Source organism: Oncorhynchus keta, chromosome 18, assembly GCF_023373465.1.
Source record: "Oncorhynchus keta strain PuntledgeMale-10-30-2019 chromosome 18, Oket_V2, whole genome shotgun sequence".
NCBI lineage: Eukaryota > Metazoa > Chordata > Actinopteri > Salmoniformes > Salmonidae > Oncorhynchus > Oncorhynchus keta.
In genome coordinates, this window is record NC_068438.1 from 43,709,394 (window position 1) to 43,723,595 (window position 14,202).

At 45.4% G+C, this 14,202-nt stretch overlaps 1 protein-coding gene across 1 annotated transcript in view; it reads left to right on the forward strand.

The window, feature by feature from the left end:
- Positions 1–11,108, forward strand: part of LOC118374724 (neuroserpin) — a 54,616-nt gene extending 43,508 nt beyond the window's left edge. The window contains 8 exon segments of the mRNA XM_052468334.1: positions 1,252–1,482; positions 2,234–2,428; positions 3,416–3,620; positions 3,893–3,990; positions 8,775–8,861; positions 10,584–10,673; positions 10,788–10,831; positions 10,833–11,108. Of these exon segments, the coding sequence (XP_052324294.1) occupies positions 1,252–1,482; positions 2,234–2,428; positions 3,416–3,620; positions 3,893–3,990; positions 8,775–8,861; positions 10,584–10,673; positions 10,788–10,831; positions 10,833–10,865 (983 nt within the window). The 3' untranslated portion in view covers positions 10,866–11,108.
- The last annotated feature ends 3,094 nt before the right edge of the window (positions 11,109–14,202 follow it).

Below are 14,202 nucleotides of genomic sequence, written 5' to 3' on the forward strand. Positions count from 1 at the left end.
TAGTTATTACAGGAATCATAGGACTATTTCCCTCTATACCATTTGTATTTCATTAACCTTTGACTATTGGATGTTCTTATAGGCACTTTAGTATTGCCAGTGTAACAGTATAGCTTCCGTCCCTCTCCTCGCTGGGCTCGAACCAGGAACACAACAACAACAGCCACCCTCGAAGCAGCTTTACCCCTGCAGAGCAAGGGAAACAACCACTCCAAGGCTCAGAGCAAGTGATGTTTGAAACGCTATTAGCGCGCGCTAACTAGCTCGGCTACACCAACCTCACCTCTGGAGTTGATAGGCTTGAAGTCATAAACAGCGCAATGCTTGACGCACAACGAACAGCTGCTGGCAAAACGGCCGAATATTTTTTTTTTTATTATTTTTTTTTTTAACCTTTATTTTACTAGGCAAGTCAGTTAAGAACAAATTCTTATTTTCAATGACGGCCTAGGAACAGTGAGTTAACTGCCTGTTCAGGGGCAGAACGACAGATTTGTACCTTGTCAGCTCGGGGATTCGAACTTGCAACCTTTCGGTTACTAGTCCAACGCTCTAACCACTAGGCTACCCTGCTGCCCCATTATGGGGTATTGTGATTATGCTGTTTGAATTAATGTTTACGCTTCTGCCTACCACCGCTCAGTCAGATTATATGCAACGCAGGACACGCTAGATAATATCTAGTAATATCATCAACCATGTGCAGTTAAACAGTGATTATGATTGATTGATTTGGCTTACTGCATTTGCGTGACAGGTCAGTCTCCTTGTGGAGTGCAACAAGAGGCAGGTCTTTATTGCGTTGGACTAGTTAACTGTATGGTTGCAAGATTGGATCCCCCGAGCTGACGTGGTGAACATCTGTCGTTCTGCTCCTGAACGAGGCAGTTAACCCACCATTTCTAGGCCTTAATTGAAGATAAGAATGTGTTCTTTACTGACTTGCCTAGTTAAATAAAGATTAAATAAAGGTGTAAAAACAAAAAAAATGTAAAATCGGCGCCCAAAAATACAGATTTCCGATTGTTATGAAAACTTGTAATCAGCCCTAATTAATCAGTCATTCCGATTAATCGGTCGACCTCTGATACACAAGCACGCACACACGCACACGCACGCACACACACATACACACACACACACACACAAACATACACACAGCCACCTACCTACAAGTATACACACCTCAGAACACACACTCACACAGCCACCTCCCAGTGAGTAAGTTGTGTGTCTCTGTCCGTCTCCCAGATGAGGAGTTCTCTCTGCTCCAGAACCTGACAGGGGCTCTGTCTGAAGACGACGCCCACTACATCATCCGATTGGCCAACTCCCTCTTCCTGCAGAGTGGCGTGACCTTTAACCCAGAGTTCCTGCGGCTGATGAGGAAGTACTTCCGGGCGGAGGTGGAGACGGTGGACTTCAGCGAATCAGCCGCTGTGGCAGAGCAGATCAATGGCTGGGTGGAGAACCACACTGAGAGTGAGTCTGTGTGTGTAATCAATGCGTGTGGTTTGTTTGGAATCAATGCGTGTGGTTTGTGTGGAATCAATGCGTGTGGTTTGTGTGGAATCAATGCGTGTGGTTTGTGTGGAATCAAAATCAATTGTGTAGGGTGTGCAGCAACACTCCCCATCCAACCTGACAGAGCTTGAGAGGATCTGCAGAGAAGAATGGGAGAAAATCCCCAAATACAGGCGTTCCAAGCTTGTAGCGTCATACCCAAGAAGACTCGTGGCTGTAATCGCTGCCAAAGGTGCTTCAACAGAGTATTGAATAAAGGGTCTGAATACTTATGTAAATGTGATATTTCTGTTTTTTTTATTTTCAGTAAATTAGCACAAATTTCGAAATACCTCTTTGCTTTGTCATTATAGGGTATTGTGATGTCATTATGGGGTATTGTGATGTCATTATGAGGTAATGTGATGTCATTATGAGGTAATGTGATGTCATTATGGGGTATTGTGATGTCATTATGGGGTATTGTGTGTAGATCCCGAGGGGGAAAAACAATGTAATCAATTTTAGAATAAGGCTGTAACGTGGAAAAAGGGGTCTGAACACTTTCTGAAGTCATTGTATATAAGTTACCCCGTGTGTGTGTGTGTGTGTGTGTGTGTGTGTGTGTGTGTGTGTGTGTGTGTGTGTGTGTGTGTGTGTGTGTGTGTGTGTGTGTGTGTGTGTGTGTGTGTGTGTGTGTGTGTGTGTGTGTGTGTGTGTGTGTGTCCAGGTAAGATCCGTGACCTGTTGTCAGCTGATGATTTCAGCAGTGTGACCCAGCTGACCCTGGTCAACGCGGTATACTTCCGGGGCAGCTGGAAGAACCAGTTCAGACCAGAAAACACCAGAACCTTCTCCTTCAGCAAAGATGACGGGAGCGAGGCCCAGACACACATGATGTACCAGCAGGGAGACTTCTACTATGGTGTGTGTGTGAACTCTCATGTACCAGTAGGAATAGAAACAGGTCTGCCAGAAGACACCTGTATATAAATCTATCACACAAACAAACACACACATACACTCTCATTAACACACACACACTCTCATAAACACACACTCTCACAAACACACTTACATAAACACAGACACACTCTCTCACACACACACACACACTCTCACTAACACACACACACTCTCATTAACACACACACACTCTCACAAACACAAACACACTCTCACAAACACACACACACACTTACATAAACACACACACACTCTCACACACACACACACTCACAAACACACACAAACACACACACACACACTTACATAAACACAGACACACTCTCTCACACACACACTCTCACACACACACACTCTCAAACTTTAAACTCTGAAGACCGACCCCATGTCATGCTGCTACTCCCTCCAACCAGACGGCCTAATTTCAGAGTTTTACTGAAAGAGCTGAGCTAGTACTCAATGACTCTCACAAACACATACTCACACACTCTCACAAACACACACACATACAAACCCTTTTGCACAAAAAATAAAATGTGCTATTCTTATCTAGTCTCTCCTCTTTATCACAACCACAACCTCTGATATTGTCCTCGTTTTAAACAGAAAATAAATATGTCTCTGAAATTGCCTACATGTGTGTGTGTTTGCATGTGTGTCTGTCTGTGTGTGTGTTTGTCTGTGTGTGTGTTTGTCTGTGTGTGTGTTTGTCTGTGTGTGTGTTTGTCTGTGTGTGTGTTTGCATGTGTGTGTGTTTGCATGTGTGTCTGTCTGTGTATTTGTCTGTGTGTGTGTTTGTCTGTGTGTGTGTGTCTGTGTGTGTGTGTCTGTCTGTGTGTGTGTGTTTGCATGTGTGTGTGTGTCTGTCTGTCTGTGTGTCTGTCTGTGTGTGTGTGTGTCTGTCTGTGTGTCTGTCTGTGTGTGTCTCTGTCTGTGTGTGTGTCAGGTGAGTTCAGTGATGGTTCATCCGAGGCAGGTGGTGTGTACCAGGTGTTGGAGATGCCCTATGAAGGAGAGGACATGAGCATGCTGGTGGTGTTACCCAGACAGGAAGTCCCCCTGGCAGTCCTGGAGCCAATCATCAGAGCCCCTCTCTTGGAGGAGTGGGCCAACAACGTCAAAAGGCAGAAGGTGGAGGTCTACCTGCCCAGGTAGAGGACAAAGCACACACACACACATCTCTGTTTATCTGTTGTCAGGTTGGATGTGAGACACACACTGGCTCACACACACTTGTTCCGTTGTGTGTGTGTGTGTGTGTGTGTGTGTGTGTGTGTGTGTGTGTGTGTGTGTGTGTGTGTGTGTGTGTGTGTGTGTGTGTGTGTGTGTGTGTGTGTGTGTGTGTGTGTGTGTGTGTGTGTGTGTGTGTGTGTGTGTGTGTGTGTGTGTGTGTGTGTGTGTGTGTGTGTGTGTGTGTTGTCAGGTTTAAGGTTGAGCAGAAGGTAGACCTGAAGGAGGCTCTGCAGGATCTGGGCATCAAGAACATCTTCAGTAAAGACGCTGACCTCTCTGCCATGACAGGTGAGATGGAGAGTAAAAGCCTTGCCCATGACAGACAGACAGACAGACAGACAGACAGACAAGATGTTATTATTGGAATACCTAGGATAGGATAAGTAATCCTTCTCACCCCCCCTAAAAGATTTACATGCACTATTGTAAAGTGGCTGTTCCACTGGATGTCATAAGGTGTATGCACCAATTTGTAAGTCGCTCTGGATAAGAGCGTCTGCTAAATGACTTAAATGTAAATGTAAATGTATTTAATTGAAGTGGTTGTGGGGAAAAGTGAGGTCTGAGGAACAAGCAGCGGTAGGTTGAATAATTCTAATGTAATTATACAATATGATGTAACATCAAACAGCATCAGAGAAACTGACCAACTTCCTGGAGAAAGATTCCAGGCTAATACTCTGTGTTTACATGTGAATGATCCATGTGTCATCCTTGGACCCTGTACTTTTAGGGATGTGCTCTGACATCACTTCTTATCAACAGAGAACCAGTACAAACTATTCCAAACCAACAGATAGCTCTGACATCACTTCCTATCAACAGAGAACCAGTACAAACTATTCCAAACCAACAGATAGCTCTGACATCACTTCCTAGCAACAGAGAACCAGTACAAACTATTCCAAACCAACAGATAGCTCTGACATCACGTCCTATCAACAGAGAACCAGTACAAACTATTCCAAACCAACAGATAGCTCTGACATCACTTCCTATCAACAGAGAACCAGTACAAACTATTCTAATCCAACAGATAGCTGTGACATCACTTCCTATCAACAGAGAACCAGTACAAACTATTCCAATCCAACAGATAGCTGTGACATCACTTCCTATCAACAGAGAACCAGTACAAACTATTCCAATCCAACAGATAGCTCTGACATCACTTCCTATCAACAGAGAACCAGTACAAACTATTCCAATCCAACAGATAGCTGTGACATCACTTCCTATCAACAGAGAACCAGTACAAACTATTCCAATCCAACAGATAGCTCTGACATCACTTCCTATCAACAGAGAACCAGTACAAACTATTCCAATCCAACAGATAGCTGTGACATCACTTCCTATCAACAGAGAACCAGTACAAACTATTCCAATCCAACAGATAGCTCTGACGTCACTTCCTATCAACAGAGAACCAGTACAAACTATTCCAATCCAACAGATAGCTGTGACATCACTTCCTATCAACAGAGAACCAGTACAAACTATTCCAATCCAACAGATAGCTCTGACATCACTTCCTATCAACAGAGAACCAGTACAAACTATTCCAATCCAACAGATAGCTCTGACATCACTTCCTATCAACAGAGAACCAGTACAAACTATTCCAATCCAACAGATAGCTCTGACATCACTTCCTATCAACAGAGAACCAGTACAAACTATTCCAATCCAACAGATAGCTCTAACATCACTTTCTATCAACAGAGAACCAGTACAAACTATTCCAAACCAACAGATAGCTCTAACATCAATTTCTATCAACAGAGAACCAGTACAAACTATTCCAATCCAACAGATAGCTCTGACATCACTTCCTATCAACAGAGAACCAGTACAAACTATTCCAATCCAACAGATAGCTCTGACATCACGTCCTATCAACAGAGAACCAGTACAAACTATTCCAATCCAACAGATAGCTCTGACATCACGTCCTATCAACAGAGAACCAGTACAAACTATTCCAAACCAACAGATAGCTCTGACATCACTTCCTATCAACAAAGAACCAGTACAAACTATTCCAAACCAACAGATAGCTCTGACATCACGTCCTATCAACAGAGAGCTAACCAGTTATAACCAGGGAGAATATCAGACATCCCTCTGACACAGAGACATATATTAAAAGCCTTCAGGTTTTAGAAGCACGCCATGTTGGTGCTTTTATTCTCTAAATGTCGCTGATGTAACAAAACGTTCCCCGTGACAGGACCAGCTGCAAACAGAGCCGCCAATTTAACAGACCTTTTTTATTGATTAGCATTGGGGATAATATGTATCCAAGCCTTTACTGTGTTGTGACGTCAACACATATCTGCTTTCACTGGACATCTTCATAGGTTTAAAAAATGATCAGAAATCAACAGCACAACGCCGAAGCTATCACTTAGCAATGACCATGGAGGAGAAAGTACACTATCACTTAGCAATGACCATGGAGGAGAAAGTACACTATCACTTAGCAATGACCATGGAGGAGAAAGTACACTATCACTTAGCAATGACCATGGAGGAGAAAGTACACTATCACTTAGCAATGACCATGGAGGAGAAAGTACACTATCACTTAGCAAATGACCATGGAGGGGCAGTACACTATCACTAGCAACGACCATGGAGGAGAAAGTACACTATCACTTAGCAACGACCATGGAGGAGAAAGTACACTATCACTTAGCGACCATGGAGGAGAAAGCACACTATCACTTAGCAATGGCCATGGAGGAGAAAGTGGCGCTCTCGGGAATGTTCAGACAGAAACCCCATTGGCCCAACTCTCTATAGATCACTCTGTTCAGACAGAAACCCCATAGGCCCAACTCTCTATAGATCACTCTGTTCAGACAGAAACCCCATTGGCCCAACTCTCTATAGATCACTCTGTTCAGACAGAAACCCCATTGGCCCAACTCTCTATAGATCACTCTGTTCAGACAGAAACCCCATTGGCCCAACTCTCTATACATCACTCTGTTCAGACAGAAACCCCATTGGCCCAACTCTCTACAGATCACTCTGATCAGACATGAACCCCATTGGCCCAACTCTCTATAGATCACTCTGTTCAGACAGAAACCCCATTGGCCCAACTCTCTATAGATCACTCTGTTCAGACAGAAACCCCATTGGCCCAACTCTCTATAGATCACTCTGTTCAGACAGAAACCCCATTGGCCCAACTCTCTATAGATCACTCTGTTCAGACAGAAACCCCATTGGCCCAACTCTCTATAGATCACTCTGTTCAGACAGAAACCCCATTGGCCCAACTCTCTATAGATCACTCTGATCAGACAGAAACCCCATTGGCCCAACTCTCTATAGATCACTCTGTTCAGACAGAAAACCCCATTGGCCCAACTCTCTATAGATCACTCTGATCAGACAGAAAGAGCTACCCTGAATATCTCTACCAAGGTAACTTGAGCTGAGTGGGTCGGTCTGAATATCTCTACCAAGGTACCTTGAGCTGAGTGGGTCGGTCTGAATATCTCTACCAAAGTACCGGGATCTGAGTGGGTCGATCTGGATATCTCTACCAAAGTACCGGGATCTGAGTGGGTCGGTCTGAATATCTCTACCAAGGTACCTTGAGCTGAGTGGGTCGGTCTGAATATCTCTACCAAGGTACCTTGAGCTGAGTGGGTCGGTCTGAATATCTCTACCAAAGTACTGGGATCTGAGTGGGTCGGTCTGAATATCTCTACCAAAGTACCGGGATCTGAGTGGGTCGGTCTGAATATCTCTACCAAGGTACCGGCAGCTGAGTGGGTCGATCTGAATATCTCTACCAAAGTACCGGGATCTGAGTGGGTCGATCTGAATATCTACCAAAGTACCGGGATCTGAGTGGGTCGGTCTGAATATCTACCAAAGTACAGGGATCTGAGTGGGTCGATCTGAATATCTCTACCAAAGTAGCGGGATCTGAGTGGGTCGGTCTGAATATCTCTACCAAAGTAGCGGGATCTGAGTGGGTCGGTCTGAATATCTCTACCAAAGTACAGGGATCTGAGTGGGTCGATCTGAATATCTCTACCAAAGTACCGGGATCTGAGTGGGTCAGTCTGAATATCCCTACCAAAGTAGCGGGATCTGAGTGGGTCAGTCTGAATATCTCTACCAAAGTAGCGGGATCTGAGTGGGTCCTTCAGATCGACAGAACAACACCGCACGTCAGAGAGGGTAAAAATAGACCGGGAGAGATCTTTAACAGTCTCCGTCAGAGTGGTAGAAATGAGTCTCCTCTTTGTGTTTATACTTTACTGTGTGTGTGTGTGTGTGTGTGTGTGTGTGTGTGTGTGTGTGTGTGTGTGTGTGTGTGTGTGTGTGTGTGTGTGTGTGTGTGTGTGTGTGTGTGTGTGTGTGTGTGTGTGTGTGTGTGTGTGTGTGTGTGTGTGTGTGTGTGTGTGTGTGTGTGTGTGTGTGTGTGTGTGTGTGTGTGTGTGTGTGTGTGTGTGTGTGTGTGTGTGTGTGTGTGTGTGTGTGTGTGTGTGTGTGTGTGTGTGTGTGTGTGTGTGTGTGTGTGTGTGTGTGTGTGTGTGTGTGTGTGTGTGTGTGTGTGTGTGTGTGTGTGTGTGTGTGTGTGTGTGTGTGTGTGTGTGTGTGTGTGTGTGTGTGTGTGTGTGTGTGTGTGTGTGTGTGTGTGTGTGTGTGTGTGTGTGTGTGTGTGTGTGTGTGTGTGTGTGTGTGTGTGTGTGTGTGTGTGTGTGTGTGTGTGTGTGTGTGTGTGTGTGTGTGTGTGTGTGTGTGTGTGTGTGTGTGTGTGTGTGTGTGTGTGTGTGTGTGTGTGTGTGTGTGTGTGTGTGTGTGTGTGTGTGTGTGTGTGTGTGTGTGTGTGTGTGTGTGTGTGTGTGTGTGTGTGTGTGTGTGTGTGTGTGTGTGTGTGTGTGTGTGTGTGTGTGTGTGTGTGTGTGTGTGTGTGTGTGTGTGTGTGTGTGTGTGTGTGTGTGTGTGTGTGTGTGTGTGTGTGTGTGTGTGTGTGTGTGTGTGTGTGTGTGTGTGTGTGTGTGTGTGTGTGTGTGTGTGTGTGTGTGTGTGTGGTCCAGACGGTAAGGACCTGTTCATTGGAAAGGCGGTGCAGAAAGCCTACCTGGAGGTGACCGAGGAGGGGGCGGAGGGAGCTGCAGGATCAGGTGACCTTATAGTTGCATCATCATCATTCCTGAAATGACATTCTGTTTGCAGGGTCTACCCTTACTATCTACCGTCTTTCTGCTCTCTCTTTTTCTTCTCAGTTTGACCTTTGCTTTGACAGTATTATTTAATTCTCTGCATCTCTCTCTCTCTTTTGCTGTTAAATGTTTTCTTCTCTGTATCCACCTGTTCTCTCTCTATCTTTTTCCCCACCGATTAGTCCCGTCTCTATCATTCTCTCTATTTCTCTCTCTAACCCTCTCTCTCTCTCTCTATTCCTCTCTCTCTCTCTATCCCTCTCTCCACCGATTAGTCCCGTCTCTATCCTTCTCTCTTTTTCTCTCTCTTTCTTTATCCCTCTCTCCACATATTAGTCCCCAGTCTCTCTCTCTATTCCTCTCTCTCTCTCCATCCCTCTCACTATCTCTCTATCCCTCTCTCCACATACATCTAACCCTCTCTCTATCAATCTCTTTCTGTATCCCTCTCTCTACCTATTAGTCCCCAGTCTTTATCTCTCTCTCTCTCTAACCCTCTCACTATCTCTTTCTGTATCCCTCTCTCTACCTATTAGTCCCCAGTCTTTATCTCTCTCTCTAACCCTCTCACTATCTCTTTCTTTATCCCTCTCTCTACCTATTAGTCCCCAGTCTTTATCTCTCTCTCTAACCCTCTCACTATCTCTTTCTTTATCCCTCTCTCTACCTATTAGTCCCCAGTTTTTATCTCTCTCTCTATCCCAGTCTCTTTTCTATTGTTCTTGTCAATCTCCTGTGTTGTCTTCCCACTGCAGTACTGGGTTGTCTTCCCAATGCAGTACTGTGTTGTCTTCCCAATGCAGTAATGTGTTGTCTTCCCAATGCAGTAATGTGTTGTCTTCCCAATGCAGTAATGTGTTGTCTTCCCAATGCAGTACTGTGTTGTCTTCCCACTGCAGTAATGTGTTGTCTTCCCAATGCAGTAATGTGTTGTCTTCCCACTGCAGTAATGTGTTGTCTTCCCAATGCAGTACTGTGTTGTCTTCCCAATGCAGTAATGTGTTGTCTTCCCACTGCAGTAATGTGTTGTCTTCCCACTGCAGTACTGTGTTGTCTTCCCACTGCAGTACTGTGTTGTCTTCCCACTGCAGTACTATTTTGTCTTCCCAATGCAGTACTGTGTTGTCTTCCCAATGCAGTACTGTGTTGTCTTCCCAATGCAGTACTGTGTTGTCTTCCCAATGCAGTACTGTGTTGTCTTCCCAATGCAGTACTGTGTTGTCTTCCCAATGCAGTACTGTGTTGTCTTCCCAATGCAGTACTGTGTTGTCTTCCCAATGCAGTACTGTGTTGTCTTCCCAATGCAGTACTGTGTTGTCTTCCCAATGCAGTACTGTGTTGCGTTCCATATGGATGGTATGCAAACAGTGCCCCCTCCTGCTGACTGTTCGGTGTCAGTAGATTTAAATGTCACTGGGAGATCTCAGTTGCATACTCCCCTCCTCTCCTTCTCAAAACCCATTGGAGGAGGTCAGAGAGGCGGGACCTCTAGCTTTCTCATCTAATGGGTTTTGAGAAGGAGGCGAGGAGAGAGGAGGATGCAACTGAGATTCTTCCAGTGTGTTGAATGTTCTCTCTCTCTCCCTCTCTGTGTCCTGTAGGAATGATAGCCCTCACCAGGACTCTGGTTCTGTACCCTCAGGTCATGAATGTTTTCTCTCTCTCCCTCTCTGTGTCCTGTAGGAATGATAGCCCTCACCAGGACTCTGGTTCTGTACCCTCAGGTCATGGCTGATCACCCCTTCTTCTTCATCATCAGAAACCGCAGGACAGGTGTGTGTTACACTGTCCGTCTGTCCGTCCCTCTGTTTGTCTCTGTCTGATTATATAACTTATGTGCCTGACCCTAGTGTCTTCTCTGACAGTTTCTTTCTCTCCTCCCCTCAGGTTCTATCCTGTTCATGGGCAGGGTTATGACACCAGAGGTCATTTGAGCCTACCGACTTCGACAATGACTCCATGTAACTATGACGACGACCAATGGGATTCCAGTGTGCTGCTATCCTGCTATGAGGTCATATGCTCAAAGCCAATCAGATCCAGGCAAAACGACGCCATAAACACAACCTTTCCTCTCCCCATCGTGGCTGTGTTTTTATACTCTTATCGAGAATATACATGATTCCTATTCTATATTCTATATTCTATTTGATATATATTGATATATACAAATAATGTGACTGTGTTTTGATACTGTAGCTTTAACCACTTGGTAAGAGAGGGAGAGAGATGTAAATATATATAAAGAAAAGTGAAATGGTTTCTATGGTCTAATGGATCAGTAGACATCTGTGTACTGCCCCTTTAATTTCACTAGCCTCACACACACACACACACACACACACACACACACACACACACTCTGTCGTTTCAGGTGTCTCCCAAATCAACGCCATTATATTCCTGTACATTTACTACTGTGTTATAAGACTAGATATTTATTGCAAAAAAAATAAAATAACGTGTGCAGAGATATATATATATATATATACGTATGTAAACACAGAATCTTAGTAATTCTATTTAGTCCACCCCCACGCTAGAAGTACCCGGCTAAAATACTGATGAACTAACATGCCTTATGAGTTGTTGATTTAGTGCAGGCTTTTGAAGACATTTGAACAGTTTGTGTAAAATAGTTTTTGCTCTTGTGAAGAGGCGTGCAGGTGGATTTGGAAACCAGCTATATTCACTCTTTTACTAAAATAAATATCAATGTGTTCCAGTTATAATTGTCTGATGTCTTTTTGTATATAATTGCATTGAATTGTATTTGGTAAAACTACTGTACATTAAGTACCTGTTATACCAGTGTAGTAATGCTGTACATACAACAGTATTAGTAATAGTAATTACATCATTTCTAATGATCTTCTTAGGTAAATGGCCATATAACAGAGTATTGTCAAGTTAAGACTGGAAATGACCTTACCCTCTGGATACATCACTATACCTCATTGAAATACCACAGTAGTAAGAACAGAGTCGGCCTAGGCCAAATCTGAGCAATATTATTTTTGGCCAGGATAGGGCCATCATTTGGCATGGAGAGGGAGAGAGATCTGATCACAGAAGTAGTCAAGGGCACACTGGAGGACAGACAAGACTAGGGAATGAGGCTGCATCTCAGAGGCAAAACTCGTCTCCTCCCCCTCATTGCAGATGATGGAAAGGGAGCTTAAGGCAGAATAACCATATCATTACAGAACAATGTAGTACTCCTCATACAGGACTAGTAATACAGGACTAGTAAAGGCCTGTTAATACAGGACTAGTAAAGGTCTGTTAATACAGGACTAGTAAAGGTCTGTTAATACAGGACTAGTAAAGGCCTGTTAATACAGGACTAGTAATACAGGACTAGTAAAGGCCTGTTAATACAGGACTAGTAAAGGCCTGTTAATACAGGACTAGTAAAGGCCTGTTAATACAGGACTAGTAAAGGTCTGTTAATACAGGACTAGTAAAGGCCTGTTACATTTACATTACATTTAAGTCATTTAGCAGACGCTCTTATCCAGAGCGACTTACAAATTGGTGCATTCACCTTATGACATCCAGTGGAACAGTCACTTAACAATAGTGCATCTAAATCTTAAAAGGGGGGTGAGAAGGATTACTTATCCTATCCTAGGTATTCCTTAAAGAGGTGGGGTTTCAGGTGTCTCCGGAAGGTGGTGATTGACTCCGCTGTCCTGGCGTCGTGAGGAGTTTGTTCCACCATTGGGGGCCAGAGCAGCGAACAGTTTTGACTGGGCTGAGCGGGAACTGTACTTCCTCAGTGGTAGGGAGGCGAGCAGGCCAGAGGTGGATGAACGCAGTGCCCTTGTTTGGGTGTAGGGCCTGATCAGAGCCTGGAGGTACTGAGGTGCCGTTCCCCTCACAGCTCCGTAGGCAAGCACCATGGTCTTGTAGCGGATGCGAGCTTCAACTGGAAGCCAGTGGAGAGAGCGGAGGAGCGGGGTGACGTGAGAGAACTTGGGAAGGTTGAACACCAGACGGGCTGCGGCGTTCTGGATGAGTTGTAGGGGTTTAATGGCACAGGCAGGGAGCCCAGCCAACAGCGAGTTGCAGTAATCCAGACGGGAGATGACAAGTGCCTGGATTAGGACCTGCGCCGCTTCCTGTGTGAGGCAGGGTCGTACTCTGTGGATGTTGTAGAGCATGAACCTACAGGAACGGGCCACCTCCTTGATGTTAGTTGAGAACGACAGGGTGTTGTCCAGGATCACGCCAAGGTTCTTAGCGCTCTGGGAGGAGGACACAATGGAGTTGTCAACCGTGATGGCGAGATCATGGAACGGGAAGTCCTTCACCGGGAGGAAGAGCAGCTCCGTCTTGCCGAGGTTCAGCTTGAGGTGGTGATCCGTCATCCACACTGATATGTCTGCCAGACATGCAGAGATGCGATTCGCCACCTGGTCATCAGAAGGGGGAAAGGAGAAGATTAATTGTGTGTCGTCTGCATAGCAATGATAGGAGAGACCATGTGAGGTTATGACAGAGCCAAGTGACTTGGTGTATAGCGAGAATAGGAGAGGGCCTAGAACAGAGCCCTGGGGGACACCAGTGGTGAGAGCGCGTGGGGGAGACAGATTCTCGCCACGCCACCTGGTAGGAGCGACCTGTCAGGTAGGACTTAATCAAGCGTGGGCCGCGCCGAGATGCCCAACTCGGAGAGGGTGGAGAGGAGGATCTGATGGTTCACAGTATCGAAGGCAGCCGATAGGTCTAGAAGGATGAGAGCAGAGGAGAGAGAGTTAGCTTTAGCAGTGCGGGAGCGCCTCCGTGATACAGAGAAGAGCAGTCTCAGTTGAATGACTAGTCTTGAAACCTGACTGATTTGGATCAAGAAGGTCATTCTGAGAGAGATAGCGGGAGAGCTGGCCAAGGACGGCACGTTCAAGAGTTTTGGAGAGAAAAGAAAGAAGGGATACTGGTCTGTAGTTGTTGACATCGGAGGGATCGAGTGTAGGTTTTTTCAGAAGGGGTGCAACTCTCGCTCTCTTGAAGACGGAAGGGACGAGCCAGCGGTCAGGGATGAGTTGATGAGCGAGGTGAGGTAAGGGAGAAGGTCTCCGGAAATAGTCTGGAGAAGAGAGGAGGGGATAGGGTCAAGCGGGCAGGTTGTTGGGCGGCCGGTCATTACAAGACGCGAGATTTCATCTGGAGAGAGAGGGGAGAAAGAGGTCAGAGCACAGGGTAGGGCAGTGTGAGCAGAACTAGCGGTGTCGTTTGACTTTAGCAAACGAGATCGGATGTCAAGACCTTCTTTTCAAAATGGTTGACAAAGTCATCTGCA